The sequence below is a fragment of the Mytilus californianus genome, unplaced genomic scaffold (assembly GCF_021869535.1).
Source record: "Mytilus californianus isolate M0D057914Y unplaced genomic scaffold, xbMytCali1.0.p SCAF_8, whole genome shotgun sequence".
In the NCBI taxonomy this organism is placed as follows: domain Eukaryota; kingdom Metazoa; phylum Mollusca; class Bivalvia; order Mytilida; family Mytilidae; genus Mytilus; species Mytilus californianus.
Genome location: NW_026262734.1, coordinates 33281762 through 33309297, shown reverse-complemented (window position 1 = coordinate 33309297; position 27536 = coordinate 33281762). Strand labels below are relative to the sequence as shown.

Sequence of the window (27536 nt, the reverse complement as noted above, 5' to 3'; positions counted from 1 at the left end):
AAGATGTTAACAACTAGTAACAGCACTGCCTTCAATAATGGGCAAAACTAACATCTTATAGTAAGCAACAAAAGAGAGAACTGATTTTTAAATGTTTGTTTTTATTAGACAGATTACTTAGCCCACTCGGCCACTAAGGTCCCAGAGACCCCCTGGTTCTCCTCTACAGATTTGACATACATTCTGCATCTCCTTTTATCCATAACCAGATAATATATCATAAAAACTTGCCAAATGGTACTGCCTGATAATGCAAGACAACTGCACCATTTATTTTGATGAAAGAATCTGTAATAGCTTTTCAACCTGTTTCTTGGTGAATTACATAACTTTTGCATTTACAGGTTACTTGTACATCAAAAGTGGAAATGGTCTTCCAATCACGTATTCTGTAGTGTTTTTCTTCTAACAGTAAAAAAAAAAAAAAAACAGAAGTGAAATTATGTAATTAATGCAAAATGGTCTTCCCGTCACATATTCTGTAGGGTTTTATTTATAACCGATAATAAAAACTAACCAGAAATGAAATTATGTAATTATTGCAAAATGGTCTTCCCATCACGTATTCTGTAGGGTTTTATTTATAACCAATAATAAAAACTAACCAGAAATGAATTATGTAATTTTTGCAGAATGGTCTTCCGATCAGGTTTACTATAATCAGTGAAAAAAAAAAAAAAAACCTACCAGAAGTAAAATTACGTAACGATTGCAACCAAAATGTTTCTAGAGTTTAGTGCGTAATTGAATATTTATTATTTCAAGTAAGACAAAGGAATCAAAGTGAAAAATAAACAAATATATACAGGAACAAATTGTTCTAATTTGTTTTCCAGCACTGGCATACAGAGAATCTCTACTTGATCTTCTTTTATACAGAAATGTTAAACCTTTTTTGATGTACTTTTAAAAGGATTGAACTGAAAACATCAAACTGTGGAATTAATCATCAAACTGATTTATTTCACAAAGTATGCATTCTTAGAAATAAGAAACTTTGTACTTTAAAAAGATGCTGTTCTCTTTTCAAAACATCTTAAGACATTCTAAAATATTTTAGTTTAAAAGTGTTTACAAGTACAAAATTGAAGAATTGTCAGAGCATGCATAGACCATTTATTTTGAGGTATTTGAAATTTCGGCATAACAAAATGTGCTCTAAATATAAACAAATTTGTCTTATAAAATTATAAAAGATCCAAGTTTTTTTTTATATAAAAATAAGAAGTGGTATGATTACCAATGAGACAACTCTCCACCACAGACCAAATGAAGTAGAAGTTAGCAACTATAGGTATTCGTATGGGCTTCAGCAATGAGCAAATACCATAACTGCATAGCAAGCTATAAGAGGCCCCAAAATGTCTCACTGATGTGGGACCTTAAGACTGTATGTTTAGTTTATAAATACACTACTATGGTACATAAAAGTACATTGGTCAGTTTAAGAATTTACCAGGTATTGTTTACAACTAGCTTAAATTGACTGTTGATTGCAAGAGTAGAGTAATCTAACAGGGATCCAGTTTACTTTACCATGCATAGTAAATTGTACTGCTATGTAATTGTTAGTCTGGCTGAGCCATTGCCGTGGGAGGTAAGACCAATATACCGTGTATTGGAATACACTTTTAATTCGTCTCAAACATTTTGTTTCTATTCCTATAAACAAATGAACTTGGTGTTAAAACACAAATCAAAACTATATAAACTACCTTTGATTGTCCAAGGTCAAGTCAAGTTAAAATATATAAACTACCTTTGATTGATCAAGGTCAAGTCAAGTTAAAATATATAAACTACCTTTGCTTGATCAAGGTCAAGTCAAGTTAAAATACATAAACAACCTTTGATTCATCAAGGTCAAGTCAAGTTAAAATATATAAACTACCTTTGATTGTTCAAGGATAAGTCAAGTTAAAATATATAAACTACCTTTGATTGATCAAGGTCAAGTCAAGTTAAAATATATAAATTACCTTTGATTGTTCAAGGTCAAGTCAAGTTAAAATATATAAACTACCTTTGATTGATCAAGGTCAAGTCAAGTTAAAATATATAAATTACCTTTGATTGTTCAAGGTCAAGTCAAGTTTAAATATATAAATTACCTTTGATTCATCAAGGTCAAGTCAAGTTTAAATATATAAATTACCTTTGATTGTTCAAGGTCAAGTCCACCATTCATTCTGGAATGTACTACTGGTCGTGTTCCTGCATCTCTCTCGGCTTGTGTTATTTTAAGACTTGATGTCCGTCGAAGTCCACTACCAGGTCGATTGAGGAAATTTGTTAATTGTGTGTCTTTAGGTTGATCTGATTCTAATTTTCTTTCGAACAACAATCGTGTACTACTTGTTTGACCTAGTTTTGGAGTTTCATTATCAGTTTTCTTGTCAGCACTAAAATTTTCTGTTCTGCTGCCACCATCATGTTGCGCATTAGCACTAATATTGCTGCCTGTTTGTTTAATTTCATCCCTCAAACTTCTAGCACTATCACACCTTCGAAGATTGACCTGTCTTAATGATGACAAAACTTCAGTCTCTTTCGGTGTATCTGAATCCTTTTTGTCACCAATGACTGGTCTCCACCCAGGGGGTTTTGTAGCCAGTTTTGAAGGATCATCATTGTTCTGAGGAGACGATCCAACTTCCAACTTACCAGCCAATTCTTCTTTTCTTTTACGAAGAAAGGGAGATTCTCTTCGGCCAACAGGGGCTCTTGCACTCTCAGTTCTTCTTAGGGTCACGTTTTTCCATGGTGGGTCCTCTGGCCCTTTTGAACGAGCAATTGCTGCTTTTTGTTTTAAAGGATCTTCAAATTTTGTTTTATTCATGTTGATATCAACTTTATTGTCATTGTCATTTTTCTGCACAATAGTTTCCATAGAAACTGTAACTTTATTTGGAGTTTCATGTGTTGTTTCTTTAATTGCATCATCTGGCTGAGTAGCTTTACGATATTTGTCCCTTAAAGAATAATTCGATGAAATTTTCATACTTTCACTTCTCTTGATTGATGGTTCTTTTTGTTTATCTCCAATAACTGGAGTGTTTTTGTCCCTTCCAACCAACCAATCAAACTGTGTTTTACTTTTATCTTCAGCACCAACAGACCCTGAGTTACTTCCTGCAAATATAAGAAAGGGGTGTAAAAATCTCTGAAAAGAAAAATCTGTAGAATATATAGTATAAGAATAGAACATTGAGTATAAAGAAGTGCATGTGTATTCCTAATTTTTTATATGGTGGATTAATTTATTTTTCTGGATGCTAATTCTTGATTTGAAGAAAAGTTGGTTTGGCGTCTGCATACAAACTTATAGGAAATTTGGATTGGCTATAACTAGAAAAAAAATTGTAAAATTTCTTACCCTTGACTACTACAGAACATTTAGTAGTAATAGCACCATGAACATTACGAGCAACACATTCGTAACACCCTGCGTCCTCCTTGTGTATGTCACTAATTTGTAACTTTGCTGTCACATCCTGGTAAGTTTGGCGGAAATCTTTAGTGTTCCCTATAATACGGTTGTCCTTCCTCCACACAATCATGGGTGAAGGATTACCATTCATGTCACATTTCAAAGTAAGAGATTTTCCACAAACAGCAGTTTCGTCTGTTAAGGGACTCAAAATTTCTGGAGTGGCCTGTTTTGCTGGTAAATAAAAAGGATACATCATTCCATAAGGTAAAGAAGCTATGTTGACAATATTTTCCCTTGAGGATTTGTACTATATTTAATTTTTTAAATGCCAAAATATGTGATAGTTATATCATCATTAAAACTGACCCTGATTGCATAACATAGATTAAATATATATGTGAAAAGGAATTGTTTACAGAATTTAGAAATGAAGCAGGTGGTACTATCAGTCATGAGTGCAAAATAATTAACTAAGAAAAAAGGGGGGCTCCAGCAAAGTACTTCAAAACAGAAAAATAAAGAGCTATTATAAATGTGTTAAAAAAAGTTCAACTATCTGCTTTAGCTTTCAAAATGGCAACAAAAATCGAGATTATTTTCAATGAAAAAAAAAGAAAAGAAAAACTTTTTGAAGTATTTTTTTATGTAATAGTCCCATTCGTAAATACATGTAGATCAATGACCTTTAATCCTAAATCTGATGATTAAATGTAAAATCATGCTAATTTCAATTAAAGTGCTACTTCAAATGTATTTAAAACATTTAATAGAATATTTAAATTCCTACCACGTGTGAAATCGGAATTAAGTATGTTTTGTTATATATAAATAATTGTCATATAATGGGTTCAGTGTCCGGCAAAAAGAAATCTTCTTACCATTGAACACTTAAGAAAAGTAAAGACATAATAATAAACAACTTAAGAAGCTACACTTGTTGAACTTTTTAAAAAAATTTATAGATTTATTCTTTAAAAGTGCTTGATTTTTTTTACATTGAAAAGATATATCATAATGAGCTCCCGAAGTTGTGTTTCACATTTATATATATAAGAAAACATTTTAAGATACTCAGGAAAAAAGTCCAGACTTTTGTAATAGTTCATTTGCCTCTCTGATAATACTTATGTCAAAAGTTAAAGACCAAAAAAACATAATATCAACAGTTTTATAATTTTGTTTAATTCAATATGTTACAAGTCTGCTTGTTCAATTCAACATGAATTACTAATTCCAGTACTTAATTGTCTGCAGAGAACTGTAAATTCAGAGTTTTTTTTATTGTTTGGAATTGGGACAGGATAGGTGAAACAAAAATATAAGCATTTTAAATTTTGAAGGCATACATTGTTTGTAGGCAGCATTTCCTGAAATCATAATTATAAAACTTGCATTTGATTCGATTGTCCAACAATCGCAATAATTTATATTTGTTTATCAGAATAACACCAATATAAGAAGAAAATCAATATGCTTTTAGTTTACAATTTACTTCATACATTTGGTTTTTATATAAATGACTAGCTAGGTACCTTTAACAACAATAAGAGCATCAACAGAAACTTTTCCTGAGGTATTTTCAGCAATACATTCATATTTCCCAGAATCCTCAATGGTTGACTTGGTGATAAGCAGTACAGCAGTTCTTCCATCAAATGTCTGCTTGTGGCAGTTGTCAATGTCAACAGTCTGCTGATCCCTGGTCCATCGGATGGTTGGCTGAGGTGATCCTATAACATCACACTGAAGGGTAACAGTATCACTGCATTCATGTATTTTACTCTCAGGTTTAGTAAGGAACATAGGAACAACATCAGTTTCACAAGCAGTTTCTGAAACACACATTACAGTATTAAAAGAATGCCTTTTTTGGTCTGATACAGAATGAACAGTTAAACCCATTACATCAAAAATACATACTGTGGATTCATTATTAATCGTTGGATACCAATTTTCGTGGATTTCGTGGTTATAGGTTAACTACGAAATTAAATGTTCAACGAATGACAAATTTACTATAGGCTTGTATGCAGACATTGTCAAAAACCACGAAATTAAATATCCACGAACATGTAAGTTTTCCTTAATCCACGACAATTAGTACCCACGAAAATAAATGAATCCACAGTAAACTCAAGCCAAATATAAATGAAAGTTGAATGTTCTTAAACTGTACTGATTTTCATTGTATGTTCTTTCATGGACCTTTTGTTAATCCATTTATCATTGAAAGGTAGAAATGTTGAGATAAAATAAACTAGTTTAACCCAGTCCCATGTTCATGTTATTGTGCCAAGTCTGGTAGGTACCTTGTTGACTTTTGTCCTATTAAATCTTTTTATGTTGTCAGGAGAATTTCGTGTTGACGACAGATGATAGACTCTAATAGATTTATTCACTTCATCTTTTATATTCAGGACAATTTAAAGTTTGACATATTGTATAGAAACTTGTGTGTACCCTATGTTGACATTTGTTGTCTTTTAGTTATTTTGTGTCATTTGGGTTGCTGTCTCATTGACATACATCCCACATCTCCCTTTATTCATGTTTAGTTTCATTTATTCTGATTGATCACAGCCTATATATTGAACAACAAAAAGCAGTTTTCTAAAAAAAAAAAAGATGTTTTAAAGTTCAAAAGAGCTAAAATCAACATTATATCAATTTAAAAAGATAGATTATGCATCTGTATGTTGTGAAAAAATGGAAGTCACCTGCTGACAACAATGTACTTTTGAATGAGACTAAGTGGTAAAATATCCTTCATATATTGTAAAACTATATGTTTCTGAGAGATTGATATAAATGCAAACATTCACCAAAGTCACTCTAGCATGAAATGTAGGTCAGTGATCTAAATTTTAAACAGCACTGTTCTTGTATACACGATGCTAATAACAATATAATGTCATTGGTATAATTATCTGAAAAGTTTCTAGGAATGCAAAATCTTTGGAAAACTACTCTCAATCTTTTTTACAGCTCCTATCCGAGAATTATATATCAAATTGTCCCAGCTCCTGTATAGTAACATTCACGAAAGTAGACACAATCCCCCAATAAACCTATACCAAACTATTGCTATAATGTTATATTTATGTATATGCTAATGCTGAATGTTTCTTTGTATAATCTGTCTGCTTACTGCACTAGTTTTGAATAGTGGTTAAAACATTTTGTCTGTCTGTGATACGTATTTGATTCAAACGATTTCAGAAGTTGCATGAAAGAAATAGATTGTAGACTAGCTACTACAAGTAACAAGCTTTTAGTAGCTCATAATACATAATAACAGTAATTTATTTTATTACCACTACTTGTATTCCACTTCAGTAATACTATTTACATTATGATATATGCATGTTCCACTTAAATTAATTAGTTTACTTCAGCTTGATAAATCTGAGCTCAGTCAGTGCAAACTTAATAGAATGGATTCATTTGTTTTTACTGGTACACAAATGTACCTATTTTTTTAAATTGAGGAAAATTGTATATTTGTAGATACTTGATTTAGTGTTTTGAACAAATTCTACAACCAAGCCTACAGGATATCCACACAAATTAGTACCTCACCAATATAACAATGTTTGCTTGTCTATTTCTTGTTGTTGTTTAAAGTCACTTTCAGTGCTATTGGTTATGTCATGGTGGCCAGCTCTAATTAATGGATGGGCTAGAATACACAGAGAACCACTAACCTTCAGCAGGAAATCTGTCAAACCTTGTCAATTAAAAACCAATTAAAAACCACAACTTGAAGGAAAACAGACAAAAAGACAAACATGCAACAGTCCACAAACTCTTTATAGAAAACTATGGATTAAAGCATCACAGACAGCTCCAAAAACTGGGGGTTGGAGGGTGAAGTCAGGTGCTCTGGAAGGGTTATTGGTTCCTGCTCCACTGGTGGCCCACCAATAAGATTAAACTAGTTGCATACAGAGTTTAAACCATTTCATAACCTCCCCCGAGGAATTTGTTGTTGTTGTTCTGCCTAAATAATATCAATTTGACAAAGACGTGTTCGAAGTTGTAAATAACCTCATTAAGAAACATCTATTCAAGAAAATTTCTAGTGAAGGAAATTATACTTATGCACTTTCTTAACTGGATCCTTGCCACATAATATAACCATCAATTTCATCTGCAGACATATTGGCATGAAGACAGGATGACTTTAAATTAATGGCAATGAGACAATTAATTATGGATTGTACGTGACATATAAAAAACATGATTTACTAGAAAAAAGCAGTAATACATCAAAGGAATAGTTCCTTAATTGTTGTTTTTCTTCACAATGCTTGTACTCCCACCATTATAAACTAAGAGCTTATTCTTGACACTGCTGGAACTCCTTCAATAAACTAGGAGCTTACAACTAACAGCAAGATCAGAATTGGATCCAGTTGTAAACTTAAATGCAACATATGTCTTTGTAGGAGTGTATGTGGGAATAACCAATAAACTGCACTTAAGACTACAGAAGTATGCATGATGGCCTCTTGAATTCCATGTTAGTTTTAGGGGCTTATAATATGTTGAATATAGCTGATGTATTTGAGCTGTCAGTTTTCTAATTTATATCGTGGTTCAAAAAAAGGGCTGACCACAAGAACAAATTAGGCCTGGTATGATAGGCATGAATATCCTCTCATATTATTTAATTCTTTTTCAATAATTTTAATTCTTTTCAACAGAGGTTTTGAAAGTAATGTTTAGAATCAATAGGAAATGAGCTTTTGAGTGTAACTGTCCTCCTCTTGACAAATCCTGAATATATTCTGCATATTTGCCCATTGTTTTTCTATTCTGTAAACCCCATTTAGACCCTCTTATATGTACTTGCCCAAGTGTGTATATGAGTAAGTTGGTAATGTGATCTGAGTATTTAAGGTATATCCAATTCAGAATTTATTTATTTATTATAAAGTTTTCATGGGAATCATTATCATGATGCTGCTTGCAACGAAGCTGATGCTTAACTTAATCAAGGGATATTGATTGAAAAGTTGACCTCATCTCTTCGAAATTTGTACAAATAGACTCATAACTTGTTTGACAGCTGAAGTCAAAGAATATCTGCGTATCATATGTGTATAATGATGTTTCAATTGTTAAAGCAACAACTACATCCTCTTTTTCTCATTCAATACTAATCACCACTAGATTTTTACAATTCATGATCAACATGACAGGTGCCATTAGTAAAGCAGGAACTGCTTACCCTTCAGGAGAAACTGAGGTCATCCCATCCAAGTTTTAGTGGATTTTCTGTTGCTCTATCTAAAAGTATCTGTATATTATTTGTGTTAACAATTGTTTGTTTTTAATATCCATTTGGAATGGGGATGTTGTTTCTGATGCCCTGTGTAGGGAGACTGCCACATTCTGTGCACATTAAAGAAAAAACAGTGTCACAACTTTTTGAGTGGTCTGTAGGTGCCCTGTACTAGGCCAAATTTCTGCCCCTATCCAACATAGCGGTACCCTCATTTTCCAGTGACAATCAAAATTTCCCGTCCTTAATCCAAGCTAGCCAATATTGCAGACCCTACCTTATATATAATGTTTTAATTTGTTTTCGACCTTAATATACATGAAATATTTGCCACTGATCTTTCATCAAGCAACACTCAATCAATCAACCTTCTTTCCATCCTGTTGTCGTTTGACCTTCCTACAGAATTTCCACTGCGCCTTAATATCATTACAACTTTTTTTATATTCCGTACAACTTGTTTATATTCCCCATCTGTTGATTTCGTTGTAATTTTTTGCAAATCAAGTTGCAATCAAGGGACCTACAATATAGCATGTATTCTGATCCACTGTTCTGCATGTGTTAAAAGAGTTTTAGAATGGTATGTATATAGCATATTAGCTGCTTACTGCATTTCAACAATAAGTTTTCATTATCATTTAATAAATATCTAACTGACTTCCAATGTGTTAAAGTAAGTATCCAAAGTTTCCCCTTCAATTTCAAACCTGTTATCATATCACAAGATATATTTTGAAATAAAACAGAATTTTGTGAGATTATCTCAGATTGTTAATCTTTAGAATTTTTTGTGTTTCTTAACTTGAAAGAATATAGCAACAATAAAGATATTTTAACAATTTTACAAGTGTTTTTCTCTTTAAGTTTCCACATTTCTTTGGTTAAAGTTTACTTATCTGATATTTTCAAGGATAACAGTCCTACTTTCCTATATAGATTTTACAAGTGTGTACATAACAGTTCCATGATGTAAACATTTTTCTTCAGACATGTGATATAAAAATTGCATTTAATTTTTTTTAGCTCAAATTTAAAATAATATGGACTTCGGAAATATATTTTAAAGCCTTCAATTTATTTGAAATATAATTCTAGAAGAAAAAAGTTACCATTAAACCTGTTCTGTAATGTTTTGCTTTATTTTCAATTATTCTTTTTAAAAAAACAAATTTCTTTGATGGTTTTTTTCATCTTTCTTCTCCTTTTCAATGGTTTTATTTTTTTTTGTATTTTTCACCTCTAACATACTGAAATAGATTCGGTAGCATTGGTAGGTCTTTGTCAGACCTAGGATGCTTGTACACATTTTCACGACTTATCAAATTGATGATTTTTGAAACTGGCATTACATTTCCCCAAATTATCGTGTATATATAACACTCAATATCTTCTGGTTCAATAGTGGTGTTGGCTTGCTGTCTAATTTAAGTGTTAAACCACATCTCCTTTTTCCACGTTCTGTATAATTACATAACAATTTTCAGAAGTAGCTAAGTGCTGAAAGGTAAATTGCATGTAGGGCTGAAGATTTATTATCTAATTTCACTCTCTCATTACTTTTCCTTTTATTTCTATTTCCTGATGTGAAAAACAAGTGGATGAGTTGCAAACAGATTACTTCAATCCAATATTCATACCTAGGGTTAGGGGTAGTGATGGAGTGCTAACACATCCTGTATCATTTGGAACAACAAAGTCCACCCCTCCCCCTCCCCCTCCCTCTAAATACATCTAAATGCAGGCTCCAAATCATTTCCTCACACACAATTGTTATAAAAAGGCTATTTCAGGAAAAATCAATTAAACTTGTTGATATCAATTATTTCCCAAAGACTCCATGTCACAGTGGGAACCAATTCAACCAAATAATGGGTAGAGAATAATTCCTTTTAATACCTCACAACCTACCAATACTTATGAATAAAATTGAGAATGGAAATGGGGAACATGGGGACCAATCTTCAGACAGAACCGTCACTCTACATGCTTTCATGGAGTTAAAATCTTCTTAGAGTACATGTGTCTTTATTTTCCTCATCCCCTCCCCCCCCCCCCTTTTGTGACTTTCCAATGATTTTTTAAACCTGAACACTTTTTCTGGTCCAAATGGTATTTCTAGAAGTTGAAAGATCACTATCTTCCAATTAAGAAAACAACAAACTAAGCATTAGTTTTAACAAGTAAGTTCATTTGCACTGCTAACATGCATATCAGTATGAATGTCAGTATAGTTTTGTGATTGTTTTTGCGTATTTTTCTGTATTGGAAGTTTTCCATAATATTTTGTTTGTAGGTGTATGTAGGTGATGGTATCAGATTGGTTTCGTGCTATGCTGCATACTATATGTCTTAGTTCTGATGACTTTTGATTATTTCTATTATGAGATTATTACGTAAATGATAAGCTCAAAACTGTAGTATTTCAATGTCAGCAAACAAACAAATAAACAAAGGTGTTTCTAGAAATGGAATCTGGAAGTGGGAGGTTTAAATCTACGATAGTGTTTGTATATTGCTAATAATTATATAATAATTGAACTATAAAAAAAATCGTAGGCTCAAATTAGTTTCAAGTTTTAAATGGCTTAACATCCTTTAACTAGCATGCTTGTTTAAGTTGGTAGCTTGCATGCAAAATGAAATCATTCATGCTTAACAGATTCATTCCAAAATATAAATTTGTCACAATTTTTTTAGTGGAGTTTGATAATGATTTAATACTAAAATTCTAAAGTTAATTTTTTTTCATGCCTAAACATCCAAATTAAAAATATTCCATGCGATATATCCAGACTTTTTGAAAATGATTTAAATTTATTGTTATTCCATCATATTTACACAAAATAGTTTCCTTTTACGGTACACAAATATATACAACATCGTCAAAGACAGAAAGGCAGAATATAAAAGTAAGCAGTATAGATAGCCTGTCACACCACCTTACACCATGGTTTTTTGTTAACTTTAGGTACCGGAATTTTATCCGGTTCATTCTCACCTTTCACGATTATTTTACAGGATGTTCTATTTTCACCGAAATCGTTCTTAGCAACACACGAGTATTCACCATGATCGTCAACAAATATCTCCTCGATATCTAATTTTGCGATTAATCCATCGAAAGTCTGTTTGAAGTCTGAAGTGTTTCTCTGAATAATTCCATCTTTATACCATGCAATTTGTGTAGCATCATTAACAGAACATTCTAAACACACTGAATGTCCTTCAGTAGCTACCATATTCTTTAAAGGTTTCGTAAATTGAGGCTTTTTCTTTGCTCTACCTAGAGGAATATAAAACAACAGTTTAAAGATATGAAATGAAATTAATTACGATACTTATATATTAAGATTCATGCTCTTTTTGTAACGAAATATTCATTATCAAACTAATGTTTTCCTGATTGATAATGAAGAATTGTATGTAATGAGCAATTTTTTTTTCAATTACAAAATGTATAACTTTTACATTATTGTGTTTACCTATAGCTTTCAGATGTTTCTGAAAGAAAAAAATGGTTTTGAAAGTTGTTTTTTTTCTGTGCACAAACCTGCAAATTGACATAAAAAAAAACACCTAACTATTTTGAATTCTTCATTTCTATTAGTACTCTTTTTGCTCATTCTAACTTTACTAGCAAGAATGTTTTTTACATTGTGTCTCAATTCTTGTTTTCACAAGTCAACAAGCTCTCTTCCTGGTTCAAGCAAAAAAAAAACCACAAAGAATAGACCATTTACATTACAATAAATTTCTTCTTCTAATTTTATATTAATGTAATCCCAAAAGTAATGACCCTGAAATTAGTTTCATAGATTGTTGATCCTGACATTAAAATCAATTGCCAAACTAAACAATACAAGATGTAAAGAAATATTTGCAATGAAAGCACTTCATTACTTCTTTCAGTCAAGAAGAAGGGTAATTAAAAAGCATGGAGTATGTCTTTCATTTCTTAAACTGTAAACCAACTTATTTCCGGGGATACTTTATTTCACAATTAACCCTTCCTAACTGACTTCACAGTCATTTGTTTTCGCGATATTCTAATTGTCATGATGCCTAATTATTACATATTCGCGTTATTCTACTATGTTATGTTGAGCATATCATATATTTTACACTTTTGATACTACCTTCAAGTGTGGAATAATCATTATTTTCAATTCTGACATCTAACCTTTCTTTTTAAATTCAATGTAAAAATATACTTTAAACACAAGGATATGTCACCCAGGTGTGACTGTATAACAACCTTTGACATTTGCTGAACACTGCCAAAGACAAAAAAAGAAAACCAAAGTCTTGCTTTAGTGTCTTTAATCAAAGCGAGATCATTCAATTGCCTGCTACCAGCAGATACTGCCGATTCATCATTTTTGTTCCATACTAATTTTTGTGAATAATTCAGGTGGAGCCAAACCACGAAATCACTCAGTGAAAATGCTTCTTGTTGATTTTTTGTTTCAGGGAATTGATAAAACTCTGAAACTGATTATCAATAAAATCATCGCAGGAAGCTTAGATCATTCATTTGTTAGTTTTCTTGTTAGTTGTAATTTTCATTTAGTGTGTTACAAGTGTTTTAAACAAACCTTGAAAATAAAATTGCTCACAGGGACTTCTGGTTTGTTAAAGTTAAATTTTGATTTATCAAGTCTTCTTCAGATTAGCTAGTAGAATTAAAAAAAAACCTATAGTTACGATCATGCAAACCACACAAATAAATCAAATATAATAAATCATCAGTTCCAGGGCCCTTATTTAGGTAAATTTTTATCACAAATCAACTGCCCAGCAAAATATGAAGCCTTTAGAGCCCATTCACAATGCTACCAGACCAGAATAGCTTTCTTCTTAGACTTTAAACTGATAAATTATAAATATCAATATGCAGAAAAACTGGCCTTCTTTTACTTTAGGGGTCCAACCCACCAAGAGTTATAGTAACATACCCCTTACCCATACTCAACCCTAACACTAGCCCTAACCCTTAAAGCTAACCTTAACCTAGAACAAACCCTAACCTAACCATCACCATAAAAGAACCCTAATGCTAATGTTCAGGAACCCCTAAAGTAAAAAGAAGGCAGAAAATCTGATAATGTATTTGTCTTACTTCTAACTGTAAGAGCTGCCTTTGTCTCCGCTTCACCCAGTGGGTTTCTCAATGTACATTTATAAGGTCCAGTATCTTCCTTCTTAGCACCCAACACTGTCAATGAAGCTCGCCCAGAAATATTGTCATACTTGGCTTCATAATGACGATTGTTCATAACAGATTTATCTCCTTTGTACCATGTGATGTCGGGTGAAGGGGAACATGTGACGATTGTTTCCAGGACTGCATTACTGCCCTCTAGTGTCACTAGGTCTTTCAAAGTTGCTTTTATTTCTGGTGAACCTAAAACAGAATATTTATTTTTATAAAGTTATGATCAAATTTGAACTAAGGAGTTGCTGTTTTTGTTAAAAATTTAGCAAATGTTGAAATGTCAAAATAAAAGTACCATATAATAATTTTCCATTTTCTATTGAGCAGGTAAATGACTTTAAACACTTGCAGCTAGAATACCTAAGTTAATTTATGTTACAAAAAACTACAATGTTAATGATTAAGGAAACTAGAAACAGAGACAATTATTTCTACAGTATAATGAATTGATGAGTTCAAAAAACAAAAACACAAGTGATATATATACCTGAAAAAATAAATAATAAACGTTTTTCTTACAAAAAAACTACAAATCTGTGTATGCAAACAATTAACAAGAAAATTATAAGTACAAGTTTCTGATTAATGAAAATATAACAAAATTTCTCAAATTTCTGATCATAATTGCTTACAGGTAAAAAAAAATTACAAATGTACCTGAAAAAAGTTTACTAATTACCTTCTGAGTTGAATAAAAGACTACTCCGTCGGACAAACAGATTAGACATCCTGACAATCGACCATCTAAGCTTATCTAACTAATTCACATTCAATTTTTATGTAGGTAGTGTAAATCTTGGCTCAAAAATAATAACGATGTTTATACTGCAACAGTCAATACAGAGCTTACTATCACTGCTAAATGCTGCTAGTTAAAAGATTTTGAGACGACAGGAAGATGAAAAACATCGACAGATGAGTTAATAGGCAAAACTTGTACAGATGCATATTTATTTACTTAAAGAAAATTCATTTCTTAAATTTGTTTAAAATTGTTAATTAACTGGCAGAAAGAGGATCCTTTACAAAGCCAACCATTCAGAGTTAATTAACATGCACAAAAGAATCAGAAGAATGCATTTCTTAATTTCCTAACTTCGCCAAAAATTACTTTGTGTTCTATTGCTGTAGAAACTCATCAAAACCTATTTCATAATATGTCTCTTCTCTAATCATTATTGACATTTTAAAATAAGACCAGATTTTGTGTTAAACATTTTACTGTATATGAAGCTGATTTATTTAATTTAGACTGAGAACATTGTTGCATTTCTAAGGAAATATGGATCAGTCAATATTTTCTGACTACCACAACTGACAAACCTCTCTCCTTTTAAACAAACAGTTACACAGGTACAACATGGTTCTAAGAACATGACAATAATGCATTACCGGTATGTCACTTTCTATGACAGGGAACAGTGTCACCAAGGGGTACAACTCATTGAATGGTTCCACTGCTTAACCAGCAATCTTTATAAACCCCTGCATGGACCAAGGAAAATAGAAGAATTTGAGTGAAATAAAGAACTGGCTGCCTTGTTTGAAAAAAGTTATTTCTTTGGTGATGTATAAAAATATCATTTGTTCAAGACTGAACTGAAATTTTGTTGATAACGCCTACGACAATGGAATCTAGGATCCCCAAGTCTTGCCTTTGCAACTTTTGTCGCAGGCAAGACAAAACAAACTAAATTGCAATTAGAACGCTGACAAACCTTTTACATCCCCTGAATTAAATTCATCTTTCATGAAGTATAGATGTAATATACAGATAGTTCATGGGGCAAGCACCTATTTCTCGCAAAAAAAAGTGTCAACCAAAAAAAATTTACTATTGCCAAAATGTTTGTCGAGTTAAAAGAATTCATGCAGTAAACTGCAGAGACTGGCAGGAAACCAATGAATTTCAGTTTTCTACTAGACATATTTCTTTTATAGGCACTTCTTTTTTCTGCTACAATTTTCAAAGATAAACAACAAAACCCATTCATTTTTGAGAAGTCTTAATTGTCATGATGTCCTACAAATATTAAATAAATAGATCACTATGACCACAAACGTTAAGTCTGAGCTATATTTATATTAGTGCCAGGAATATTGGGTTAAACCAGAAACCACCTGTTCATAGTTTGTACTTTATTTCCTCATCAATTATTGGAATTATAACAAATATATCAATGAACAGGACATATGGTTTTCTACTTATTAAAAATTATTGACTCCAAGTTTTAGTTATTTCACTCAGTTTTCCTATTATTTGCTTCATTTATTATTTTTTATTAAGACTTGAAATTGATGCACCATCTTTCCTTCACCACTTCCTATAATTACAATCCTCTTTAAAACTAAGGGACACTGGTTGAGTTTCCTTTTTCTTTAAATTCTATACAAAATAGACAACGCCTCAAACTTAATATGACTTTTTGCTTATTATTTTTCATAACAGAAATAAACAAACAACTTGGCTATCATCCCAAGCTAATAGGTTAATGACAGACCTTTGTAATAAGTTAGACTTATGACATTTTCATGGTTAGTGGTATTATCATTAAGCTCCTGCTCATTTTTTATCATTCTGATGTAAAAATCAATCATAATTTGCCAAAACGTAGATGTAATCTCATTTACCAACCAATTTTTCACATATCTCTAAGATAGGAAAGTTCATAGCATTCAAAAATAAATTCCTGTTGCTTGTTCCAATTTGTCAAATTGAAGTATTGGTTAAATTCCTACAGAAGTTCAACAGTTCTTTAAATTAAAGGAATTGACATGATTGATTGTCGGTGTTTAATGCCACTTTCAGCACCCTTAACCATTTCATGGCTGGCAGGTTTTATTGGTGGAAAATTCAAAGTACCAAAAGAGAACCACCCACCTTTGGTAGGAAAACTGGCAAATAAAGTCAATCATGATAATAGTTAAACACACTTGCAAGGAGCAGGGTTCGAATTCACAACTTCAGTGTTGACACAGGCTAGGGATCACTTGTAGATGAACTACTTAGACCACTCTGACACCAAGGCACCCCAACCCCTCAACCCAAGGAGAAATTTGTTTTTATAAATAACATTCCTACATGCCTGCAGATTTACATATCCCAAAACCCACAAGTAATTTTTTTAACTTACCAGGCTTAACCAAAAACGGTTTAGAACATATTCAGATATCGCTGTACTGTAAAAAACTCTGGGCCTCGGTAGTCGAGTGGTCTAAGTAGTCGACTACTGTATCACTAGCCTGTCAACACTGAGGTTGAGAGTTCGAATCCCACACGTGGCAGGTGAGCTAGACTCCAATCTTAATTGACTAGAATTGTCAGTTTTCCTACCACAGGTCAGTGGTTCTCCTGGCTTTCTCCACCATAGTGCTGAAAGTGGCGTTAAACACCAATCAATCAATCAATAAATGTAATTAACCTTAACTTGTTTTAGGACATCTACATGTTTCTACCTTGATCATGACCTATAGAAGACTGACCCTAAGGCATAGTGTAGAATAAATCATAATGGCATTTTATAGCACATGATAATTCCTGGCATTTATTATAGTGCTTATCTGCTGCAACTCCTGCCAAGTTATAATTGTCACTGTCTGGCCAGGAACTCATCAGACCAGGAAGTTGTCAAGGTCATTATTCTGTCTCTGATTGTTGTTAATGATAGAGCTATAGGTAAGAAATTGTACTGCCAAGTCATAATTACAGTCAATGTTTATGCTAGGGATGTCCATACAGAACTTTCAGTTTGCTGAGTAGCATTTCATGAACCAGTTTTAATTTTAGTTTTATCCCTTTCCATCTATCTGACTGCTATCTCATTACCATCTATCCATATGCCAGTTTTCAAAAGAAGATTTCAACTAGGAAAACTAGAATCAATATGCCTGCATACAGTTTTAGAAACTTAAGGTAATTTTTTATGTTGCACTGACATATTGTAAGTGCCAATCTGCCTAAGAATCAGGCAGTGGTGAAAACATGACAAACAAAAACCTGTTCAAGTTTACATTAATTTATGTTCAAAATGTATAATGGTTCGCAAATATAACATTTGTTTCCTTTTCCTGTTCTGGTATTTCAAGATACAGTTTGATTGAAACGCACTAGAAATTAACAATTACAGGGAGCTAACTCTGTAACTTGCTATCATTTTAACCAAATGTTATCTAGAGATTTCTTTAATTACCAGACACCCAGAAATGAAAGACCTACCATTGCTAACTTAGGATGAGGGTAACTTCAAAATAGGATGGTTAGGTCGGCAGGTTTTTTTCTGCCATGTTTTTAATAACTTACATGGTTTATATAGGTCAACTGGACCATCATTTTATGAAATATTACTTGGATCCAAGGAGAGATACTAAATATATAGTTTAGGGTTAAGATAATTCCATAGGTCATGGGCAACAATTGAATGTGTGAAGTACTATTTGAATCTGAAAAGGCACTCCAACACAAATGGCGGGACATACAGATGGACAAGTTGGTATGGGATAAAGCTTTAAACTAAAGCAGTTTTCTAAATTTCCTACATTTTGAATCCAGGCTTCCATCAGTTCCTACAGGCATTGAACACCAACTGAATATTCATTGCTAAAATAGCACGAACTTCGAGAGATCGTCATAACCATATGCAACATCTCAAATCACTGTTTGTAGTGAAAGTGTAAGGTGTAAAATCTTCCTGCTTATTTACCAAAAATTACAGAACATTGGCAGGAATTGTTGTAGTATCACATTAATAGATCTTGCAATGCAAGAATGTGTAGATAGGACATTAAACATAGAGATAACCATGATTTAATATACCATCTATGTTTCTGAGAGATATTAACTTATATCAACAAGTTTGCTAACAACTGTCGACAATTTATCTATCAACAGAAAAATGAAAAATCGGTCAAAATGAATTCATCATTATTTATAAACACTGCAAAGAATGTGGATGTTTGGGAAGTTGGTGTTATTACAGTAATTAATTGTTTCCATTCTTTCTGCCTACACGAGTACCTAAAATAAAGTTCATGTACGCTCTGGAATTGAAAACTTTCAGAACTGCCTTTTTGTATTATTAAATGCATATAGAAGTTGCATATGAATAAAGAGCAACAAGACAGCTACCCAACAACAAAACTTAACAAAAGACATCTAGAAGGCAAAATGCAAAATAGACAGATGTCTAAACAAGTCATATGCTTGTTTCAAGAAAGTTAGATCAGTCTAATGCCTGATATCAATATTTCTAAAATTGTAATGTCATGTATACAGACCTATCTCCGAGAAAATAGTCAAAACCATCTCAATTTTTTTTTTACTTCAAAACAGGATCTAGTACTTGGGTTTGTTATGAAGTAACCAAGATGGAATGGATTTTCAAAATAAGTTATGATTGATTGATTTGTGCAAAGTACCACTTTCAACATTATTAGCTATTTCGTGCAGTCAGCTTTTATTGGTGGAGCAAGTCGAAGTACCTGTAGAGAATCACTGACCACGGTCAGCTTTTATTGGTGGAGCAAGTCTAAGTACCTGTAGAGAACCACTGACCTCGGCATGAAAACTGAATATCCTAGTCAATTACAAAATAAGTTATGAGTTGTTTCTGCAAGATTATGCGATCATATGCAGAATACTTCTTACTATAATTGAACATTAAGGAAAGTTGTTTTTCATTCAAAATCTGTCTGTTTTATCAAATGCAGGAGAAGATAAGCCATTCTTAATGTGCAATAAAAAGACTGATTATTATTTAGAATGATCGCTGTCTATCTTTAAATTGTATAGGTCAATGTAAATATGAAATATATCTGGGATTTGTAAACATTATAAAATCAAATTTTCATTTGATCTTTAAATATCTCTTGAATACATCTTCACATTAATTTATTTTTTTCATCAACTGATTTTGAATATCATTGATTCAAAGACCTAAATATTAAAATAAATTCTTGAGATCATTACCTTGCTGTTTTATTCCGTATAAAACTTTTGAATCTGGAATGTTTCAATGAAATAATGCTTTTAGATGTAATTCAAGCGTTTCAAAATATTAAAGTAACTTGTTTAAGAAACTGACATTCTTTTCTTTTATATATATTTGTAAGGGAAAAACCCCCTATGATTACTGTTAATTCAGAAATTTTTGTGAGCAATTATTATTTTGATTGCTGAACAATAGACAAATATGTGAGAATATTTATTGTGATTTCAGGAAATTCTACAAAAATGCTATCCCATCTTAATTTTTTAGTTTAATATAACAGACTAACATAAATTGAAATAGGAAACAACGCTATGACTAACAAATATTGTAATGGGAGACAACTCTATGACTAGCAGATATTGTAATGGGAGGCAACTCTATGTCTAAACAGATATTGTAATGGGAGACAACTCTACGACTAACAGATATTGTAATGGGAGACAAATATACGACTAACAGATAATTTAATGGGAGACAACTCTATGAATAACAGGTATTCTAACGGGAGACATCACATATTGTAATGGGAGACATCTCTATTGTTCTTGCAGTTTCCTGCATTTTTTTGAAATAATAATTCTTATCTGCATTTTCATTAGGGTAGATTCAGAAAAATATCTAGAAATCTTTGAAAGCATTTGTATGTTAATTTCTATTGATTTGGGTCTAAATCGTATTTTTGCATTAAGCGTAGAGTGAAAAATTACATGGGTGGTCTTTTAACAGTGCTTTCAAAGACCCTTGTACTTCTTCTAGATAACCCCTTAATTGTTATGACCAATGAAAGAAATACACACTAATTTTGTTAATTGTTTTATCAAGTGCTATCACATTTATCATCTCCAATGATACAACAGACACACATACTACAAGCTTCATGTGCTATAATCAAACACAACCTCAACCAAACATTTGTTCCATCTGGATTTTATTTCAACATCATTGTATTTTTTTAACACTTTGAACAATGATATATAGTATAAACAAATCTAAAAATTCTAATAAATTGTTGAAATGAAATCCCTGGTGTAACAACAAACTAAAACAAATTGATCTTGTCAGGAGATTATTTTTAAAATATTTATAATGCAAAATAAATTGTATAGTACCACAAATCCTCATTATTTTATATAAATGAAGTGTTTATCTATTGACTGTTAGAATTCTTGATAATACTTATTACACCCAAAACTAATTAATTCATAATTGATTTTTTTTTTTAACAAAAAAATTTACAACTAATAAACAAAATCCCAAGCTTCAAAGTTTAAAACACTTAAATTAAAAAAAAAAATTTTTTTGTACAGAAAATGGAAAATGGTAACAGATTCTGACTTAACAGAAGACAAACATTAATGTCTTCTATCATTTTTAATTATGTGAAATAATCTCCCTTTGAAGACCTTAACTGGGATGCAAACTACCACACCAACATACTAATTCTCCATCCTGACGATGGTGAAATGGGGTTATCAAGGGGTTGTGAACACAGGTTGCATTCATCTTCTTCTACAGCATATAAACCAAGCAGCAAAGATCTCAATTCTAATTAGAGGAGAGGGTAAAAACATTAATTCTTAGTATTCAAAAGTTAATAGCTAGATCTTATTTGAAATATCAATGGAATAAGTCACAATTATAAAAAGCAATTAGTTCAAGTTATTAATTTCTGGATATTTAAACTTGTTAGTGTCTTTAACAATATTATTTATTAATCACTTCAAAATAGTTTTGTATAAAACACAAATAATATTTTCTACATTAAATAATTTTTAAACTTTATGAATTATCTCCCTTCTTACAACTTAACTAAACTGAGTGAAATTTTCTAAACTAAAAGCAAATCTAAGATGTCTAAAATCTTAAAGCATTGGAGTAAGCAGCTACTAAATTATCCTTTTTGACCAAGAATGTCTTGTTACAAACCTGATGGCTGTCCTTGCAATGCCGTGGCAACAGCCTCTTCCTTCTCTTCTTCATCTGACCCTGACACACTACCATATCCACTACTAGCCTTGGATACATCCATTCTGCCGGGAACCAGTAGTCTATTGTCTCCTGAATCATGATTGGTTGGTTCCTGTATCTCCCTTGATACACTTGTTATGGTTGGTTTATTCAGCTGTACTGTGGCTTCTGACCTATCACCCCAGGACTGACCTTTGGTGACAGAAAAGTTGTCTGATTCAACTGTAACATCATGTTCCTCTATTGTTTCACCTTCTTTATTTCTCAACCATTTAGATTTATACTGACTTCTTGAGAAGTAGTCAGAACCACGAGATGTCAGCTTTCTCTTTGTTTTGATGACATCTTTTTCAAAATGGTCGCTACCACCAGGGGAAGTAACCTTTGATTCAATAACTGTAAATATAAAGAAATTGATATATTAATAACCAGTTCATAGCAAGTTCATCAAATTTCATTGTCTAGTATCATTATCTTCATAAAATTTAAAGCTTACTTTTTGTTTACCCCTTAAATACATTTGATTCAATAATTTCATGAAAAATATATAACAGAACAAACTTAAAATCTTAATTTACCAATAAAAGTCAATAGCAAACATTTCTTTTAAAAAGGGGTTTTTATGATTGAAGAAAGGGGAGGGTTTTTTATATATTTTTTGTATATTTTTTAAGAATTAAAATACTACCCCCCCCTCCTTCCGCAACCACCTATAACAGTGAATATCGGTTATATCCTGATATTTAAAATAAAAAGCTTCAAAATGAAATTCCAAATCTTAAATCTTAAATCAAAATTGATATGTATTTATGATATTCTGATACATGTTGTCTTTTCAGTGTATATTATTACCTGTTTTTTTTCAGTGTATATTATTACCTGTATCCTTTTCTTCTTCCTCTGTCCTACTTTGTGACCTCCGTAGCGTGGTTTTCTCTGTAACAACACAGTCTCCCTGGTCTTTGTATGAGACACTCTGTACCGTGATGGACCCATCATCATCCTCTATTACAGACAATGAATCGTTGAGTGGTGTAACTGGTGCTAATGTGAACACAGGGCGGTCTTTCTTCACTGGAGTAATCTGGAGTTCTGTTGATATTGGGGATTGTATAACTGGGGTGACTTGTTCTTCTATGATTGCTTCCTCTGTAAAAATTATTCAAAGTATAAATTATTCAAAGTATAAAACTTACCAAAATATTAAAAAGTTATTGTCACTTAAGTCAGTGATATTATTTGTTTATCTAAAAAACAATTGCTTATTTTTCTAGCTTATCAAAATATTGATATAAAAAAAAACACAACTTTTCTAGACTCTTGATACATTCCATGTGAAGACACTTGTTAATTTTTAAAGACCTTATTTTTATCTCTGTCTTATATCTCTAAATATTATTGGGGGACTGTCTCATCCATTTATACCCCACATGAACTTTTAACTTTAATATACATCGTATATGTAAATGTTCTGAAATTGATATGACACTCTCACCATGGCAATCATGTGCACAAAGCAATGGTCTGTCTCTCATCGAGATGACCAAAAACTGAAGGCTAAGTCTCCAAGTAAGTGTTAGAAGCTGTCATTAGTCAGCTCTATCATAACAACTAGTATGCTTTAACTATGGTATGGACACCTTTCTTTCAGAGAATTAAAACACTGTAAGTTGATCTCCAGATGTCTGAGTTTTGTATTTATCCCACATTTTCTTTTATTTGTATCAAGAAGAAAATCTAAACATGTATTTATTCCACATTAACAAATTGCTATTGTGGTGTATTCTGAAGCCATTCCAACAAAAATGGTGTCACCAATGTTTTTGTTACGTCCCCATTCTATCATTTGTAAGCACTGTAAACAAATGTTCCATGTAGATTACTAGTGCCAAAGTCATCAATGTTAGTTGCTGTTGGCAAAAAATAAACAATTTCCTGCTTTTAATTATAACAGAATTATATTCTTAAGTAGCAAAAACTAGTCTCTTCTTGTGTAAATTCACAGTTTGTTTTTTGTGTGGAATTTGTGCCAACAATCACTTCAAGGAGCAATACTCAAGGAAACAATATTCTGGTTGACATGTTACTTAGGTACTTATTCTTTGTCAAGGTTTTATATAGTCCTTTGTCTTTGTTAAAAATAAGAAAGATGCATAGAAAAATGTCACATGATCCCTATTTTTCAACCTCCACATTGAAACAATAACTATCCTAAACTCCCATATTCATTTTTCAATTGTGACAATTATCAGATGCTCTGTAAACATGTTGTCTCTTAACAGCAGAAAAACATATTTCTGTATGATTGCATTGTCCCTTAACGCTCAAATTATAAGAATCCGGATATCAATTGGAACTCTGAAGATATTACCTTAGAATTGTGTTTTCAGGTTTTTTTTTCAAAACTTGATTCCAAATTATTAGCATTGAGTATATCTGTTTGCACTATAATACACAGACTTTACCAATAGTCTATGCAGATTAAAACTAATTCCAAATATATGTTGTGTCTACTTGTTTATGACCCAAATCTAGCATGCTTGGATAAAACAAACCTTTTTCTTTCTCCTGATCATATTCATCATTGTTGGGTTTCAAAACTGTTTTTGCCTAAAAAGATATAAATCAAATGTTTTACTACACACTTACTTCAAATCCAGTTGTGAAAAATTCACTTTTAAAAATATACACATAAAATTCTAAATTATCACTTGTTGTCTCCATTGCTTTAATCTACCTATTTATTTTGTGTTAAGTAAAGAAAGGTAATAATTTGAATTCTAAGAATAAGCATTATCTTACAGAACTGTGGTACTATATTGTTCTAGCAAATATTATCTATTAGCGTGGTTTTTTTTTTTAAAGACCTTGAAGATATGCAACATGTGTTTTTTTGTAATTTTTATTTTAATGCTTCAACATGTATTTTTATATGTAATCTTTGGCATTGTTTTTTTTACTGCTACAATATGTATTTTCATATGTAATCTTTGTTATTGTTTTTTTTTTTTACTGCTACTATATGTATTTTCATATGTAATCTTTGGCATTGTTTTTTTTTACTGCTACTACATGTATATGTATTTTCATATGTAATGTTTGGCATTGTTTTTTTTTACTGCTACAACTTTAATTTTCATATGTAATCTTTGTCATTGTTTTTTTTTTATGTATTTTCATATGTAATCTTTGTCATTGTTTTTTTTTATGTATTTTCATATGTAATCTTTGTCATTGTTTTTTTTTTACTGCTACAACATGTATTTTCATATGTAATCTTTCGCAGCAAAACACATACTCAGTTTTCGAACATCAAATTTTTTTTTCAATTTATGTCATTTTAATTTACAATAGACAAAATTACAAAATGGGTATTGTAATGGAATTAAATAATACTTCACATTTTATATTGCCTGTATTAATAATGCAAGGGAAATAACTCAATTTTAAATGAAGACAAAATGTTTTTACCTCACTATAATTAAAGTTGATATCGACTGCAGATGTTGATTTCTTATCATTTGTTATTCTTGGAGTTATGATATTTATTTTTTCTAATCCATCAACTTCCATGATCTCCAGTTCAGGAGAATCCTCATTATTGTTTTCCTCCTCAGTGTCCACAGCATTTAAAATTTCCGAGAATGCTGCTTCAATATCCATGGTTGAATTTAATTTTTTTGTATCAATAACAGTTAAACTATTTCTTCTTTTCTTTTCTAGCCAATCACGGCATGAACTACTATCAGACTCCGACCCAGATTTATCTGAATCTTTGAAATGTTTGGCACTTGCAGGAACACTTTTCCGTCTTACAGCATCAGAATTTTTAAAATTATCTTTATCATTTAAAACATGATTATCTTTGAGATTTTCTGAAAAACTGACTGAGTTGTTTTTTATTTCAGAATGGTCTGAAATATCTTTGGAATGCTTAGAAGTATGTTTGGAATGTTCAGAAAATTCTGACGAAGATGAAGAATTGACTGGTGAATCTGAATGAACACTATAAAGATTTGAACTGTTCGGTGATGTGACTGAAATATCTTTCTCACTTCTCTTTCTCCGCAGTGAGTTCAGTGAAAAAGAGCGTCTAAGAGGTGAGGAAGGTGGTGAATTATCATCTATATCATCAGAATGTTTTGATATATGATTTTCACCACTACTGTTCAAACTTCCTAACTGTCCTGAATCATGAATTACATGAACACTTTTTTCACTCCTGCCATTTTGAATTCCATTACAATATCCATTTGGTAATGGCACTCGTTGTTCTATTTGACTTCCTGATTCCTTAGGTCTATCTATAACACTAGTACATCTTCCAATACGAGGATGATTTGTGTTATTAGCCCGATGATCACACCCGTCAAAATCCTTCACACTCTGACTCCTAGTCAGACTTGTTGTAGGTCCACGACTATTTCCACCTTCTCTTTCTGAAAAATAAAAAAAAAAAACTCAGTAAAACAGAAATACAATTATTGCCCTAAAAAAAAGTTTTGATTGTTCAGGATATAACATCAGACTTCCTAAGTGCCAAAATTTAAAAAAATCTAAGCTATCAGGAGTCTCTATCCATGACAAAATCAGTACTAAAAGATAAATCTAGAATTAGACAGGACCATAAAATAATAACCTCTAGTTTATAGAGATCCCTGAAAGTTCACGCTCGGTAAATGTTTCCAAACTAGCTTTCCTTGTGTAACAGTACAGCCCATAACATATCGATATAATCAAAATTCAAATTGGAGTTCTTCCATGCTGATGAAAGCAAGATTCATATTTAATACATTTTCCATAAAAATTCAAATGTCTGTCTTCTTTAAGCTTTTTCTTTTTTTGTCAGAGTTTACATTTATATCCACATTTGTCAAAACATTTTGTTGGTTCTCATATATATAATTCTGTACAAAACATTTTACCTATAAAAATATTAAAATGTAAATGAAGGTGAAATTGGAGATGACAAAAGTGACAAGTTTTCCTCTGCACTAAGCTTTTAGTGAAAATGTAACATTTTGATGTCGTTATCAAGTGTCATCCTCCAATTTCTGTAGAAAGGAAGGTTAATGTATATTGAAATTGCTTCTTATGACATTACTTCAGATAAAAATCAACTTTATGACAATAAATGCTTCAACATCTTTTAATGAATATATTAAATGGTACACTGTCATTTAAAATACATTAATCATGTTTGAAACTCCCTATTTGTAACTTAAACATATATTTGTTAGCATTTTTTAGGTTCTATTTTCAAAGTTTTTCGTTTAAGATGTTAAGATTTTGTTTGTTACAAGAAAACCTTAAGACGAATTCATTAACAATTCAAAAAAAAAAAAAAAAATTATATGAGATTGATTGATTGTAGTTTGCTCAATGTCCTGTGACAAATATTACATGCATATTCAGGAACAAATTAGAAATAAATCCGTTAGATATGTCCTCTAACGTCAGTTGACAAGGACGAGGGATGACAATTTTGACTACCATTGGAACGTGGTTGTGTTGGACAGTGGCAGAAATTTTGCCTTGCAACAGTCCTACTACAGACCCCTTAAATTGTTGTTGCATGAGTAAAGAGTGTTGCACTAATACTATCTCTACTCAAGGGCAACATTTTTAACGTCCCAATTCCGA

General features: G+C 31.7%; 1 protein-coding gene across 11 annotated transcripts in view; it reads right to left on the bottom strand.

The window, feature by feature from the left end:
* LOC127711762 (uncharacterized) overlaps positions 1-27536 on the bottom strand; it is a 135151-nt gene that overhangs the window by 37399 nt on the left and 70216 nt on the right. For all 11 annotated transcript variants that reach the window (XM_052217874.1, XM_052217879.1, XM_052217882.1 and 8 more), the window contains 9 exons: positions 25365-26332; positions 24449-24503; positions 22773-23042; positions 21852-22289; positions 13843-14127; positions 11722-12006; positions 4966-5265; positions 3377-3664; positions 2156-3132 (listed from right to left, as the gene is read on the bottom strand). In XM_052217874.1, coding sequence (XP_052073834.1) covers positions 2156-3132; positions 3377-3664; positions 4966-5265; positions 11722-12006; positions 13843-14127; positions 21852-22289; positions 22773-23042; positions 24449-24503; positions 25365-26332 — 3866 coding nt within the window. The remainder of the gene's footprint in view (positions 1-2155; positions 3133-3376; positions 3665-4965; positions 5266-11721; positions 12007-13842; positions 14128-21851; positions 22290-22772; positions 23043-24448; positions 24504-25364; positions 26333-27536) is intronic.